This window comes from Dermochelys coriacea, chromosome 3, assembly GCF_009764565.3.
Source record: "Dermochelys coriacea isolate rDerCor1 chromosome 3, rDerCor1.pri.v4, whole genome shotgun sequence".
Classification (NCBI taxonomy): Eukaryota; Metazoa; Chordata; order Testudines; family Dermochelyidae; genus Dermochelys; species Dermochelys coriacea.
Window position 1 is genome coordinate 7,433,456 of NC_050070.1, and position 16,693 is coordinate 7,450,148.

General features: G+C 42.4%; 2 protein-coding genes across 23 annotated transcripts in view; one reads left to right on the plus strand and one right to left on the minus strand.

Moving 5' to 3' along the window:
* INTS9 (integrator complex subunit 9) overlaps positions 1-10,040 on the minus strand; it is an 86,845-nt gene extending 76,805 nt beyond the window's left edge. Inside the window, exons 1-2 of one of the 6 annotated variants that reach the window (XM_038396790.2) lie at positions 9,870-10,040; positions 1,196-1,323 (exon numbers count right to left, since the gene is read on the minus strand). In XM_038396790.2, coding sequence (XP_038252718.1) covers positions 1,196-1,323; positions 9,870-9,878 — 137 coding nt within the window. In that variant the 5' untranslated portion in view covers positions 9,879-10,040. Of the gene's footprint in view, positions 1-1,195; positions 1,324-2,424; positions 2,513-9,194; positions 9,215-9,503 lie in introns of those variants that run through there. The other 5 variants (XM_038396789.2, XM_043510075.1, XM_043510076.1 and 2 more) reach the window with 5 other exon arrangements.
* A 133-nt stretch (positions 10,041-10,173) lies between these two features.
* The window catches only part of HMBOX1 (homeobox containing 1), a 154,264-nt gene continuing 147,744 nt past the window's right edge, over positions 10,174-16,693 (plus strand). For 7 of the 17 annotated variants that reach the window (XR_006279662.1, XM_038397213.2, XM_038397216.2 and 4 more), the window contains exon 1: positions 10,206-10,491. The gene's annotated coding sequence lies outside the window, so the exon portion shown is untranslated. Of the gene's footprint in view, positions 10,492-16,693 lie in introns of all 17 variants that reach the window. The other 10 variants (XR_005292207.2, XM_038397208.2, XM_043510081.1 and 7 more) reach the window with 6 other exon arrangements.

Genomic DNA, 16,693 nt, shown 5'->3' on the forward strand with positions numbered 1-16,693 from the left:
CTTGTCCCTGTAACCTCAATAAGGATTCTTTAAAAGTACAGCCAAGTCTCCTGGACTCCTTTCCCCCTCATGTTATTCTCCCAGGGAATCCTGCCCATCAGTTCCCTGAGGGAGACAAAGTCTGCTTTTCTGAAGTCCATATCAATAGTTCATATCAATTGCCTTCAATAAAGCAGAGCTTAAGCTGCAGGCCCTGGCAGAATGATGCTTATGTGGGTCTATTTTTCCCACTCCAAGGCGGCACATTGGGCAACTGTTCTACTCCATTTAATCAATAAGACTGCTCTCACACCCCCATGATAACCTCCAGTCCAGCACCTGGACCCCTCAGTGCATTAGACAAGAGTCAAAACTACAGCATCCACCTGCCACAGTGACTAAGGTTGTGGGCCAAGGCATTCAAAAGGGGCCTATATAATTTTAATTAAAACTCTTATTAGCCTCTAGTCACCATAGAATTAAGCATATCCCTTTCCTCTCCACCTACCATTTTGGCAACTTGTTCAACCTTACGTAAGAAGTAAGCCACCATAGCAAAGGGCCTAATTTCACTTATACCACAAGGAAGCATTGTCTAGTCAGTGGGTAGAGAACAGAAGTGGGAGTCTGGAGAGCTAAATTATGTTTTTGGCTCCACTAATCACTCACTGTGGGATTCTAAACAAGTCACATTACCTCATCGTTAATCCATTTCTATCTCCACCTGTTAAAAAATTAGGATAATAATGCTTATGCTTTCAAATCTATAGATGAAAAGCAGTAAGTGTTATTTTTATTTACATTAGTTCAGACTCTGAAGAAGAGCTGGAGAAGAAGGTGGTTTAACAGGGTTTGCTGGGATTCCATGCACTCCAGATCAGTTACCCATTTATCTCATCTTGCATGAAGAAGCCAGAAAGATGACAGATATGCGACCTCACTTGCACTAAGCAGTTGCTGCAATTCTTTACTGAAGCTCAGAATAAATTATCTGGAAAAGCCAATCAATAAATTGATAAAATGTCTTCTGTCTACTGAGCCAAGGGACATTATTTTGATAAAGGGAACTTTTAAGTGAGCAGGTCTGAATATGATATCAGACGATACTGCTCATTTGTACCCTTTCTCGCTTCAGGTGCCATTTTAAGAAAAGCACTCCAAGTGCAGCCTGGGAAGAGCTGGGTTAGAGTGCTTTCAGGCTGCAAACTGACCATACCTCTGAACCAGTGGCAGCGGGAGGAAATTGAGGGTAGAGGTCATATCCAGTCCGCAGTCTAACATGATGGTGGTAGATTTGAACTTGAGCACATTGCATGGCAAGGTTGGATGCCCCGACAAGCAGTACTGAAAGAAGAAAACTGGAATTAGTGAAGAATCAAACAAAGCACAAGCTGAAATAACAAAGCACAAGCTGAAAAGGTCAAAAATTGTCATTTATTATTTTTAAAAAAATGACAGCAGCCTAAGCTTCTTGGCAAACAACTCTGCAAGGGAAAAGTTGTACAAATGTAGCCTGCATAAGCAGCAGCTCTGAGTGTGCCACCTGCTTCTGAACAAAGACACCAGAGATGGACAGCACAAGTTACATTTATATAACCTCCTTGATCATGAAGAATCCTAAATGCTTTGCAAACTTAACAAGCTAAGATATAAATTACATATCAGAGAGGTCACTTCAGTCTCAATTGAGAAGCAGGCACCTCTGGTACGGAAAGTGGCAAATATTTGAAAATGCATAGCAACACTGTGGAACAGTATAAGCCATGAAGTGAAGAATATTGCATACGATTGAAACCGAAGGGGTAATATAATTGCTCAAACTCGAATGCGGCCAGGACATGAGGGCATCTGCTCTCCTACTTGGGATCTGTAATGACCTCAAGTGGTCAAGATTTTGTTTTTACATCTCAAAGACATCACTTCTGGTAGCTTAGCCTCTCTTGCTGCACAATTTAAATACTAAGTATGACCATAATCACTTTATATATTCAAAGCTCTTCACAGACATTTAAAACACTAAATTGATTAAAAACTGATTTTAAAAGCCATGTTTATTTTGTAATCATTTATTTCATTTTACTCTCTTTAGTGAATAAGGTAGATTAGTCAATTTTACTTTCTAGCACCAATCCCACATATTAGCACAGGCCCACAATGTTTGGGTTAAAACTCCTGAGGAGAATGTTTACATCCACCCCTAAAGAAGCTGTTTTTAATTAAATTTTAAAAATCAGGAAGACATTTTCCTTATTAGATTTGTAATTGCTCAAGTTTTAATTTTAAATCGCAAAAGCTAAGTTATTCAACAGCATCCCTTTAAATTCTGCCTTCTGTCAGCACAGCTTTAAGAGAAGTCCTTGTGATTTTGGGGCCTATCGTGAATATATGGGAATAATGTCCATTAAGTCAATAGAGCTACTCCCGGGTGTAAAATTAAGCACTAACATAGGTCTTTGTATGACTGAAATCGTATGTAATGGCTGCCACAGATCCAGCAAGTGGGAGGAGATGTGGGAAAACAGACAATTTTCTGCAGACCCTAATTAAACAAAGGTATTAAAAATTCAGCAATTAAGTATTTTTAAATGGGTACACTACAACCTTCAGTGTTCAAAACTCCCTTGTTATTAGAACAGGGTTATGTCCCTGAAGAGCTCAACACAGGGTGGATAAAAACCAATGCTTTTTAAACAAAAAAATTAAAAATCTGATTTTTTTTATTTAAATCAGATTTTTTTGATAAAATGTTTTTTTGAGGAAAAAGCCTATCTAAAGATAGTTATAATTAAGATACATTATAGCTCAAAGATATCTCATCATGGAATAGGGATTATAAATTCTATTTCTATAGTATGAGACAATGTATTCATGTAATGTTTAAGAAAAGTTTTGTAAATGAGTTCCAATAGTTCATGGAATAGGGACCCAATTTTACGGGGTTCCATAGGCTTCTGTATAGATTATTTAGGTAAATCTTTCCATCTACCCAATATCAGTGCTCAGTCTAGAAGATACCATCAGAGATGTTTAGTTCTGCAGTTCTCAAACTGTGGATTTGTGTCTCCAGAGGTAACATGCTTGTTAACAGCAAAAATGTTTTTAAATAAATTAATAAAGAGAGAGAGAGAGACCTCAACTCTATTGTCCCTCAGCAAATTTGTGTACAGAGAATAAATCCATTACCCCTCTCTAAAAGTGCAAAGTTTCAAAGAGTTCAAAGAATAGAAGATTGTTGGGGACGGAACAGATCTGGACAAGGAGAAGAAGTTTGGAGATAAATGTGAGAAGTGAGGGACATATGCTTGTTTTGTTAAAATATTACATGTTTGCTGTTGAAGAAAAAAATCCAGAATACTTAACCTTGTTGTTTTAGTTAAATAAAACAATTTGAATGTCTGTCTGGTGATGTTCTCTTAATACAGCATGGCAAGAAAATCTTCCAAATATTAACGATTAACCTATTGAACTGGAGATAGTTCACCTCCCAATGACTTCATAAATATCTGCTTCAATTACCTTTGGTAAATGAAATAACCAAACAATCGTTCATTTTCTGATATAGCTGTAAAACTAATCTGAAAAGTTTTCAAAATAAATCACCGTTTAAAAATGCATAGTGTGTACCTTCTAAAATGAAACCTACATCTATCTAGGAGTTGTTAAGAATATGTATTAAGGTTATAACAACCAACAAGAATGCACTCTTATGTAGGAAACCATGATTAAATCGAGTCTTCCTCACTAGTGATATAAATCAAATTGATTTAAATCAAATCCACCCTGGCTCAACACCAAGACAAAAACCAAACTTGGTTTTTGCAATGTACAGACAATGTATGAAGCAGGGAAGCTAGGTCAGGTCACAGCAGAGATGAGATGCTACAGCTTACACATCCTGGGTGTCAGCGAGAGCAGATGGATGGGATCAGGAAGATTAACAACAGCCTTGGGAGAAACTTTGCTGTTTTCTGGATGGGATGATGGACAACACCATGAGGGTGTTGCCACCCTTTTGAAGAAGGGAGTGGAGCATTCTCTGCTTGAATGGAAATCCATCAGTGGCAGACTTATGAGAGCCAGACTGAAAGGGAAACATACTAATATCACCCCTGTTCAATGTTATGCTCTGACAAATGACAGTGATGAAGAAATAAAAGACAAATTCTACCTTACACTACAGGCGGAGTTAGAGAGGGTACCACGCCACAACCTAATTATGGTCATGGGAAACCTGAATGCCAAGGTCGGTAAGGACAACACAAATGACAGAGTAATGGGAAGACATGGCTGTGGCACTATGAACAAAGAAAGGCTTGTTGATTTCTGTAATATCAATGGCGTACTCATCCGCAGAACCCTATTTGAACATCATGAAATTCACAAGTTGACATGGTGTTCTCCAAATGGCAGAGATAAGAACCAGATTGACCATATCATAATCAATGGCAAATGGCGACGCTCACTGACAGATGTGAAAGTGAGAAGGGGTGAACATGTTGGCAGTGACCACCACTTTGTGAAAGCCTCCATCAAGCTAAAACTGAGAAGTGTGGGTCCACCAAACAAGGGACATAGACATTATGATATTGACAAGCTAAAGTCCCTTGAAACACAGAAAGCCTTTGCTCTGCAGTTAAAGAACAGGTTTCAAGCACTTGCAGACCTTGATGAAGAGGAGGGGAATGCAGATGAGGAGAACAACAAGAAGTGGGACAAAGTAACAGCAATTTATAAACAGAACAGTGAAGCCTGTCTAGGCTACAGGCAGAAGAGAAGGAAGGAGTGGATTACACCCAGCACATGGAACGCCATCGAAACCAGACAAGTCCTGATGAAAAAAGTTTTAGACACAAAATCCCAGAAGCTGAAGGACAAATACCATGAGCAGTACAACAAGGCACACCAGGAGGTCAAACACCTTGTGAGAGCGAACAAGCGGCATTATATTGATAATCTGGCAATACAAGCAGAGGATGCAGCTGCTTGTGGTGAACAAGGAACCGTCTACAAAATGATGCAGCTTATCAGTGGTAAACGGCAGACACCACCAAACACTCTCATCAGGAACAAACAAGGACACCTACTAACAACTGAAAAAGAACAAGAGATGCGCTGGACAAAGCATTTCAAAGAATTGCTGAACAGGGAGCCCCCTAAAGAGGAAGCAAATATCCAGGAGGCAGAAGAAGATCTTGATATCAGTACAGACACCCCAACTAAGGAAGAGATCATTCAAGTCATCAAATCCTTAAAAAATGGGAAAGCTCCTGGCAAGGATAACTTGAATGCAGAATTGTTCAAGGTAAATCCTAAATTAGCAGCATCTATCCTGGCTCCTCTGTATACATCAGTCTGGGAAAGGGAAAAAATGCCATATGAGTGGACCAATGGGGTTATAGTGAAAATATCAAAGAAAGGAACTCTCAGTGATTGTAATAACTGGCATGGTATCACACTTTTATCTGTGTCAAGCAAAGCACACCTCTATCCTGATATAACGCTTCTTCCGGAGCCAAAAAATCTTACTGCGTTATAGCTGAAACCAAGTTATATCGAACTTGCTTTGATCCACTGGAGCGCGCAGCCCCTCCCCCCCGAGTGCTGCTTTACTGCATTATATTCGAATTCATATTATACTGGGTCACGTCATATTGGGGTGTAGGTGTACTGTGTAAGATCATAGTCCAGCATATATCAGAGGCAGTTGATAGCATTCTCAGAAAAGAGCAAGCTGGTTTTCGGAAAGGGCACAGACCACATCTTCATTCTATGAAACATAATAGAACAGTTCTTAGAATCGCAATGGCAACTCTACATATATTTCATAGACTTTGAGAAGGCTTTTGATAGCATTCACAAGACCCGCCTATGGAGCTTTCTGCGGGCATATGACATTCCTTTCCATATCATCATCATCATCAACAAAAGCTTCTATTTCAACTTTACATGCAGCGCTGATTACAGCGAGTTCAGTTTTGAAGTCAAAAGAGGAGTACGTCAGGAGTGTGTCATGTCTGCAATCTTCTTCAACATTGAAAAGGACTGGGTAACGCAGCGTACAACAGAAGACATGCCAAGAGGCATTAAATGGACACTCTTCTTATCCCTTGAAGACCTGGACTTTGCAGATGTTGCTCTCCTATCACATACCCAACACCATATACAAGAACAAACAACTCAACTCAATGCATTCAGAGCCAGCAAACTGGACTGAAAATCAACCGCAATAAGACCGATATCATGACCTTTAATATTGTCTCACCATCACCAGTACGGATAGAGGATTATGTTCTCACCAATGTAGAAACATTCACATATGTGGGCAGCACCATCAGCCAGGATGGTGGAATAAGCCAGGCCATCCGGAACAAAATCAATAAAGCCAGGAGCATCTTCAGGAGCTTAAATACAGTCTGGAAATCATCAAAATACAACACCAAAACCAAACTCAAGGTTTAGCAAAGCTGCGTACTTTCAACACTATTTTATTGCGCAGAATGCTGGGGAATGAGTAAGTATGACACGTCCAAACTGTCTTCGTTCTATACAACCTGCCTCAGAAAAATCCTCTGTATATTTTGGCCCAGAACAATCTCAAACCAAGATCTATTAACACAGTGCAGCCAAGAGGATCTGAGCACCATCATTGCCAGGGGGCGTTGGAGATGGATGGGTCATGTGCTTTGGATGGAAACTGATTCTCTCACCAGAGTAGCAATAAGATGAACACCTGAAGGCAAGCGAATATGAGGCTGCCCGAAAACAACATGGCAAAGAGCTGTGGAAGCCGAGCTGAAAAACCTGGGGCATAGCTGGGGAACCACTGAAAGACTTGCCAGAAACAGACAGGAGTGGAGAAACTTTGTCACTGCCCTAAATGCCAGAGGCATAATAGGAACATGATGATGTCCCTGAAATCTCTTGGATCCATGGAAAACCACCCACCCCGTTTTTTTCCTTTATGACTTATTCAATGTCCTGTATGACTTTCAAATAGTTTAAGTTGTACTGTATTGAAATTCAAACGGTTATTTCAACGAGATTATAATAGTTATTATTGCTTTAACCTCATTAAAGCAGACCCGCAACATACCCCAAATGTTGTGTTCTTTGGCCTGTCCAACTGGTGGGTCTAGTTTGCTATTTATCTTTTCTTCAGTTTTCTAAAAACACAACTACAGGCACCCCAAGTGCTCTTGGTGTCTATTCCATTAATTAAAGGTCATAACACATGAACCAAAGTTTGTCCATAAATATATCAACCTCAGCCCATGATCTTTTCAACAACTTTAGAGAAGAAAGAAAGAGACAGGCTTTGAAAAGCAGCTGGAAAGTTAACACATCTGGACTCTGGCAGATCAAGGCAAGGAGCAAGTTCTAAATCCAAGGACTCCTCACAGATGATGCTCCACTGTATTATTTATAGGGCCCTACCAAAATCATGGCTGTGAAAAATGCGTCATAGACCATGAAATCCGGTCTCCGTTGTGAAATCTGGTCTTGTGTGTATTTTTACCCTATACTATACATATTTCACAAGGGAGATCAGCAGTTTTCAAACTGCGGGTCCTGACCCAAAAGGGGGTTGTAAGGTTATTGTAGAGGGGTCTTGGTATTGCCACCCTTACTTCTGTGCTGCCTTTAGAGCTGGATGGCCAGAGAGTGGCAGCTGCTGGCTAGGCGCCCAGCTCTGAAGGCAGCGCCCCTCCAGCAACAGCCCAGAAATAAGGGTGGCAATACTACGACCCGGCTACAATAACCCTGTGACCCCCTCTCCCCACAACACGCTTTTGGGTCAGGAGCCCTACAGTTACAACAATGTGAAATTTCAGATTTAAATATCTGAAATCATTAAATTTACAATTTTTTAAATCCTATGGCTCTGAAATTGACCAAAGTGGACCATGAATTTGTTAGGTCCCTACTTATTTATGTTGAGAGATCGCTAGTATGAGTGCCTCTGCTGACTTCACATGTGGCAGCTTGGCATGGGAGAGAGGCACTCTCTCAGGTAATCAGGCCCCAAGCCATTCAGGGACTTGTAAGTTAAAACCCAACATTTCAAGTTCCACACAGAAACAAGGGCAGGTTGTGCAGCAGTGCTCTAATGTTACAGTTACATGCTCGTTATGGGCAGCGTGTGTGTGTGTGTATATATATATACACATATATACATACACACACACACACATATGGTGGAGTTTGCTGTTGGATTTGCCTTTATAATTGTCAGTGGCAGCAAGAGTCTGAATGAAAGACCATTAAAATCAGTGGCCATCTTTCAATTGTCTTCACTAGGCTATGGAGCAGGAGCCCACTGCTTGGGACTGGTGCCTATTGTTTTTGGTCTTGTTCTTCCAAATTTAAAACAAATAAATGGGGGACCAGGATGAAATTGCCAAAAAACCCTGGATTCCTGTTGTGACCCAAGACAAGGTTAGGACCTTAAGCTACCAACGTACTACCACCTTGGCCTCCAAATATTTTATACTCATTTCAGCCCATTTGCCCTCCCCCCCAACAATGGAGTCTTTGTTTCTTAGCACAAAATTGTTCTTTCAGCTCAGTACATGGTGGCTCACTAAAGTAAGTTAGGTTAAAAGCACTATGCACATACAAATTAAGGATTTCAGTGCATTTTGCAAACACTTAGATTTCATATCCTACCTATCATGCCCCACTCCTACAAACACTTACGCATGTGCTTAAAAAGAAAAGGAGTACTTGTGGCACCTTAGAGACTAACAAATTTATTAGAGCATAAGCTTTCATGAGCTGTAAATCACGAAAGCTTATGCTCTAATAAATTTGTTAGTCTCTGAGGTGCCACAAGTACTCCTTTTCTTTTTGCGAATACAGACTAACACGGCTGCTACTCTGAAACCTGTCATTATGCATGTGCTTAAGTTTACATAAGTAATGGGACTACTCACATAAAGTTAAGCTCATTGAATCACAGAAGTGTAGGGCTGGAAGAGCCTTGAGAAGAAGTCATCAAGTCCAGGCTCCTGCACAGAGGCAGGGCCAAGTAAATGCATATGTAACTGTTTGTAGGATCAGAACCTTAAGCTACCTACCTATTAACCGCATTTTACAGAAGGAAGTTAAACCATAGCAAAGGTAAGTGATTTGCCCAAAGTCACAAAACAGGCCAGAGATGGAGACAGAACCCAGGAGCTCCACCCCACAAGCCTGTGCTCTATTACAATACACACCTTCCCTATGGAAAACCCTTCTTCAAAGTAAACCAAAGTATTTTCAGAGAGTTCCACTTTTAAGGACCGTATCGCTCCCAAGTTAAAGAACTCAGAATTTGGATTGGCACGTCCGGGAGGTGACTCAGCTTTTCCAACTTTCAGACACTGTGTGATGATTATCAGGATGGGCCACCCGTTGTGACATGCAGAGAGGCCTTTGCCTGTGTGACACCCCTTCAGAAGTGTCCCCTACTCTACCATCAACATCAGCCCCTTCCTGCCCTCCACTGCAGCTATCCCAGCCTTTCACAGGGAGCCTCTAGTCACCTTCCGAAGCGGGGAATCTGGACTCTCGGCTGCAGCTCTGCATGGCAGGGCGCTTTGCCTTCCCATGTGCTGCAGGACCCGGCGCAGTGTTTGGATGCTCCCCCCCAGAGACAGACGACAAAAACCGTCCCCCAGCGCTTCCACGGCAGGGCCTCAGTTTCCCCACCTGCAGGGAGGAAGGCGACCCCCACGCTCCAGCAAGGGGCAGGGCTGAGGGTTAACCCCCCGACGCTCAGTAAACACTCTGAGGCCCCCAGAGGTAGCCATGGTGGCCAGGCCTGAACCCCAGGGGCAGGATTCCTCCCCCATGCACGGGGGAATCCTTCCCCCCCGCCCCACCGACAGACACTGGCTGTACAGACTCACCAGCTTCATGCTTTACCCGGCCGGCGCTATTGTCTGTAACCATCCTCCCGCTTCCTGCCCAGCCTCTGCCACCCAGAGCATCATGGGACTTGTAGTCCCCTTCCCTCTCCCCACTCCCCCGCCTTTTCCTGCCCAGGATGAAGTCATGCCCAGCCTCTTCTTCCCCCGGGGGCATCCTGGGAGTTGTAGTCCCCTCCTCGCCCGAGCCCCGGTCTCCATTGGCGTGCCGTTCCGGAGGGGCATGCTGGGAGTTGTAGTCCTCGGGCCTCGGCTCTCCCCTTCGCCCAGGGGAGGGGAGAACTACAAGTCCCAGGGTCTCACAGCGGCGGCAGGTGGGAGCTTGGATGTTGATATTAACATGGCGCTTGCCCGACAGACAAAGACAGTCAGGCTGGTGTGATTGAGCCAAAAAAAAAAAAAAAAAAAAAAAAAGCAGGGGGGAGGGGGGAATTTCTCTTGGGGGGGGGTCGGGGAGGGGGCATTGGAAGCTGCGGGATTTTCACCCCCCCCACTGCTCCCCTCCCTTTGCACCCCCTTTATTTTCCCCCCTCACACTGGGACTGGGGATCCCCCCCACCGGTGCTGTTAAATGGTGAGGTGGAGAAGTGACCAGGATCCAGAGGTGAGTGTTACGGGGCGGGGGGAATCGTGCTGGTTTCGGGGGGGCTAGTCCCCTGAGCGTGTGCTGGCTCTGGCTGGGGGAGTGTAACCCTGAGGTAGGGGGAGCTTCCTGGAGCACAGGCTGGATTTGGGGGTTGGGGAGTCCCCTTACCCTGTGCTGGGCTTGGGGGTAGTGGAGGGGGAGGTCCCTTTAGCTTGTGCTGGATTTTGCTGGGAGAGTTTAATACAAGGGATCTGGGTGGCTCCTTGTATCCTTGAAGTGGGGGCAGGGAGGTGCCCCCAGACAGGACTGTTTTTTTGCTGGGAGGACTTAACACTGTGGTTTTGTTAAGGGCAGGGGTGGGCTTCTTGCTTTCCTTGACATTCAAGCTGCTAGTGACATTAATTTTGGGTGGGGGGGTAGATGGGTGGTGAGGGGAAGGAATCCCCTTAGGCTGGGTTGGGTTTTGCTGAGGAGTTTGACACTGGGATGAGGAGGGATGGTGGCTCCTTGTTTGCCTGAATTACAAAACTGTGTGAGAGCAATGGTGTGTCTGAGGAGGGGGACTTGCACCAGGTTAGACTCGGTTCTGGTGGCTTTGGGGTGTCTGAGGTTTGTGGGGCCACTTGCACTGCCTGAAATAGGGGACAGGTAAAGAGGAGGATGGGGTCAGCTGCTGCTGCCAGTGGGCTGGGGTGTGTTGGGGTAATCTGCAGGCTGTTGTAGTTTTGCAAGGGAGTTGAACATAGGGCTGGTTAGAAGGGGATTAGAGAAGAAGGGAGGCGCCTTGTCCAGTGTTGGGATACTATGGTGATGGGCACACTATTAAAACTTAGATTATGTTCTTGAGACACAGAATGTGTGTGGTATGAATTATGGTGAAAGAAGGGGAGGTGGTTGTTTCTTGCCAGGGAATTTTATACTGGCCTATGGGGAGGAGGATAGGGAAGATACCTTTGAAGCAAATAATGTGTCTGTGAAATCACTTGGGAGAGGGAGGGTCCTTGTTAAGAGGAGAGATTCTGTGTTGGTAGGTTGGTGTGGGTGGCTGTAGGGGGGATGGTAGAGTGCTTTTATGGTTGTATGTCCAAGACACTAGTGAGAGCTTGCTACCAAAACAAACCTGCTTGATACAGAGAAAAGAGCATGCATGATGAGGAAGAGACAGGTGAGAATCTAAAGGGATATTGTAGGTGATGTGCTTAACACTGGAGGGCAGGGGGGAAATATAGGAAGGTGTCTCCTTGAATGTATGGGAGAAGAGCATGGGTGGGTTGTTGATTTTGTTTTTACTTTTAAGAACAGGCTCAGATTTTGAGCTGGAGGGAGGGTGTTAAAATTGCTTTTATATTTGTACCTGGGACATTCTTTTGAATGCCAGTGTGTGGCCCCAAAACTGCCTAAAAAAGAGGGAGGCTGGAAAAGGCTGCAGGGAATTCCGCTAGGCTGGTACATTCTGTGTTAGTTTTTGCTTTGCTGTGGAGTTCAAAGAATACCCTCCTGCCCGTTTTTTAGGTGTAAATATACATACAGCAAGATGGCCTGAGTTGGGCTCTTGCTTCTCAGTTTTGGGTGGTGGGTTTTGGTGTATGGGAAGGGGTGGTTAAAAGTGCTTCTAAATGTAGCTGCAGGGTACTTTCTTTGGAAACAATTTTTTCATTAACTCTGAAAAATCTTTTGATCATATGTCTCATTTCCCCCACCCCCTTCAAATAGGGGAAGGAAAGGATGCCTTTTGGGGTGGGAGGGAAAGAGGAAGTATGATGAGTGTTGCCACTTCCCTGTACGTGAAGTCCTATGTACTTGGTTTATTCTGGAGTTCAAGTGACACTGGCAGCACAGAGGCAGGTGGCTTCAAGTGCTAAATGCATATGGACTGAAAATGGTGGGTTTTAAATGTAATGGCCCAGGACACTGATTTGGGAACAGCAAGTCTGCTAGGTACTGGCTGTGTGCCCCGACTCAAAAACCAGAGGGGATAGATAGAGGAGATTGAACTGATGAAGGGAATGCAATTTGGATGAATGATGCTTCACAAAAAGTTGTGTTGTATAAACAGCTTATGCTAGGCACTCAACTCAGCTTGCAAAACCCTGGAGCACTTGTCTGGATACTATGATATCACTAGCTCATTTCTGCACGGCTCATCAGGTGCAGGAGCCTCTCTCTGCTTCCTTCCTGGGATGGTGCAGCTGGTATCTGATTTCCTCCCTAGATGGGAGAGGAGGAGTCCTGTGCAGTTTTTTTCCCCCTCTGAGATGATTGCATTTTCTTTGGCCTCACTGTTCCCTGCCTCATAAGTAGGAACTGCATTTATATTTGTTTACCACTATGCCATGCCAGTGGGAATGCCTGGAGTAGTGGGGAGTGGGTGTATGTGAATTCATTTCACTAACGTGTTTTTTTCTTCCGTTGTTGTTAGATGATGCTAGGACACAATTCTGCAACAGCAGGCAGTAAACTTCATTTCTTTGTGGTTTTTGACACTCCCTCTTTGCTGGGTTATCTGTTTCTGAGCCAAATCCCTAAGGAAAGGGTTGGGGGACAAGCAGCACATTACATACACACAGCTGGAACTTGTTTAGGTTCAGACAGACTTTGTCTTTTTGGTTGTGAAAATTATTTGCCATCTCTCTATGCTCTGAGTGCTGGAATTTCTGAGGTGGCAGGATTATATTTGATCTATCTGTACATTGATGTGCTTGCATTTGGGAGCACTGTCCATTTTCTCTTACGCAAAGATTCTTCATCTTTAACGCCGTGCGACGGGCACAGCCTTTTTGTAGGGCTGACAGAATTGTGTAGTGAGCTGAGCGTGGGACTAGGAGCAAGGAATTTCTGTTAACTGCTGTGTCTATTCCTAGCATTCCTCTGGCACAAAACAGATATCCGCATTTTTACCAGTGTGACATCTAACTCTGTTCAGAGCAGGTCGACAACTGTGGAGTGAGGGCCACCAGCCGTTTTATAGTAGTGCTAGCATGGATGAAGCTGCACAGTTGCCAGAAGAATGGTGGGAGGATTTCAAAAAAAATCCTGTCTAGACCAGGCCTTCTTATCGCTGCCATTTACTTCTTGTGCAGTTTCGGGCAAGTCATTTTTATCTGTTGGGCCTTTCTAAAACATCTACTGCTGTACTATCTATTAAAATTTGCGGCTAGAGGCCAACCAAGAATGCAATCCACACTGTATAGAGCGTGAGTAGCCAGTGCCTGCCCTAACCACCTTATCTCTCTGTCTCCGTTTCTCTATCTGTAAAATAGGAATGCTTACTAGTCTCCTTCAGAGGGGTGTTGTGAGTAAATGTCTGGCCAGTGTTTTGAAAGTGCAGTTAGTGTTTTATGAAGTATTATTTTGTAGTCATAAGAAGTGGCACATTCATAAATTTATGGGGGAACTTGGAGATTCTCTGCCTTCGGATCAGGAACTAGAGAAATATTGTGGCTTTGTTTTTCTTTACATTGAATAAATGCAAAGGTCTGTATTAAAATGTACTTGTTCCATTCTGAACTGTTGAAGCTGTTCTGCTTCCATTGAAGTCCGTGGGAGTTTTTTTGTAGTTTGAGCCTTCAGTGCGTGATTCAGGGGGAGAGGGAAAGACTCCAGACAGGCAAAAATGAGTCACATTTTAAAAGATATGGGAATCAGTTTAACTTATAACATATTACCTCTCTTTCATCAACAGGTATTTCTGATTACACCTACACTAACAAACAGGCAGATAATAGTAGCTTGTGTGGGATGGCAGTGGATTTGGATTTAAACTAAGCAACTTGTCGTGCCTGCAATGGTATTGATGCACACAGGCTCCTGTGCCTGGGTTGTGCCCAGAGGGGTTTTGTTTACAGGATCAGGACCTATTATGAGCATATTCTTCACCTTCTGAAAAGTTTAGGATTGGAGGTCAACCATTTTAAGGTCAACTTAAAAAACCCTATTACAAAGGAACATATGTCTTCCCCTTATTATCAGTCACTTTATACAGTTTGTTTATTCTACATTTTTTGGATGCTTTAAAATCAATTAAGTCAGTTTCACTTTACATTGATTTTTTTGGGGCTTCAGCCATGCACAGGAGTCCACTTTGCAGCTTTTCAAGACTGGGCCCTTACTTAGGCCTGTGCTGACAAATTCATCTTTTGCTTTAATATTGTATGTTACCAATAATGTTAAATAATATTAGTGATTTATTAACACTTAAAATGTAGCAGATTCCTTGGATCAGATTTCTTTTTTTTTTTTTAAATGAGACACTTATGTCATGAATTTAGATAGAGTTTTACAAGGTGATGAGGAGAGGTTATTTTAAAATTGTTTATTTTTTAAATCCCTTCTCTAAAGTTGTTTGATAATCCATTACATTTTCCAGCTCCCTATTATATATATCTTACTATTGTATTCCAATAGCACCTAGAAATCCCAGCTGAGATCAGGTCCTGTCTTGCTAGGTGCTGCATACGCACATATTAGGAGATAATCCCTGCTCCTAAGAGTTTAGAAGGTCTAGATTCTGAAAACATGTTTAACTTTATGAATGCAGGTAGCCTAGTCACATGCTTAAAATTAAGTATAAGTGTTTGCAGGTTTTGGTTCCAAGCAGACAAGCTAGATGGGGTGTAAAAAAGGAAATGTCGTTTCTATTTTACAGACAGTGAACTGCAAGGCCTAAAGAGAGTGACTGGTCCAAGATCAGATATGTAGTCAGTGACAGAACTGGGAAATGAACTCTGATCTCCAGAGTCTCACTCCAATGCTTTAATCACCAGACTGTTTCTTGCTCTCTGCGTTACTTGGCTAGCTACCAAATTTTAAAATAATGCCTACAAGATTCTTTTCTTTCTTTCAAACTTTTTAACCCGAAGGTTGCAGTTACTTTTATTTTTCAGTTGGGTCTTGAAAATAGTAGATTGGAAAGCTTCACCCAAACAGAACTTCCCTGACCCATTACTAACTGGAAACAGTCTTTAGCAAGTCAATCTTTAACTTAAATTAAACATATTAAGAAGTTTTTGGAGGAAAGATAGTTGCAAATTGTAGTCTTTATTGCAGGTTAGCACGTAAAATGTTCTCAGATTGAGGCAGTCATATGGTCTACGACAACAAAAAGTGGAAAATCAGTTCTCTAGTATCTGGCCAACTGAAAATTTCATCTTGTAACTGTGAAAGACACATTTATTTTTATGTTGTGCCTGCTAAAAAAAAAAAAAAAAAAAAGTTGCTAAGGAGATATACTAGGTTGAAAATCTTTTCTCTCTTGAATTTAGTCTTGTTTGGTTTTTCAATAAGGAAATTTACACAGGGTTAGTTTGTGGCCAGAAATGATTGTTGAGAAGCCTTTAACATACCTAGCCTTAAAATGAGGATGCGCTGAAATACTTTTTGTTTATAGGGTTATTTGAAACACAAATTTCAATCACAAGTTGACCAAAATTCCATAGTTAATGCGGGTATACTTCATAATATGCTGCTGAGCAAAGTGCTCATTTCGCGTTTGTGAAACTGCTTCTTATGGGTATTATTGCATCCTAAACCTAATCTAATCAGAATGATCGATTTATGGCGATAATTTGTAGGCAGCATTGATACTGTATGGCTCTTACATTTCATATTTGATTCATTACTGCTGAGACACTGTCCTTCTTATTAACCACTCCATGATAAAGTAATACTTTGCACTTTTATCTGTAGATCTTAAAGTACCTTACAGAGGTGCACTTTGCAGACAGAGAAACTGAGGCTCAGATGCTAAGGGACTTGCCCAAATTCACACACTGTCATTGGCAATTTGAAATACATGTCCCCTTAGACCTGTCCCATGCTTAATTTGCATCTGTGATCTGTCAATGTTTTTTTTTTTAATCTGTAAGGAGTTTATGGTGTGATCCTTTACAATCAGCATCTTATTCCATTATTTTTGTATAATGCAAATATTCTAAGCTTGAACAATTAGTGTTTTTTCAGAATTACAAGCTAATGATTATATTGCTCAAATACATTTTTGGGCAGGTTTCCCCTACCCCTAGTTTTTAATCAAGGCTGCACAGTAAAGGTAAACTTAAAGTGGAGAACCCTTAAAATACAGAACTGTTGTAGTGCAGTGCTTTTGACTAAATGTGTTCTGATTCATCTTTACCATGTCCATAAAAATAAAGGGACAAATGTATGGAAGGTCAGTTACCTAAACATTTCTCTTATAAGATTTTTGTATATCTGTTTACTGTCT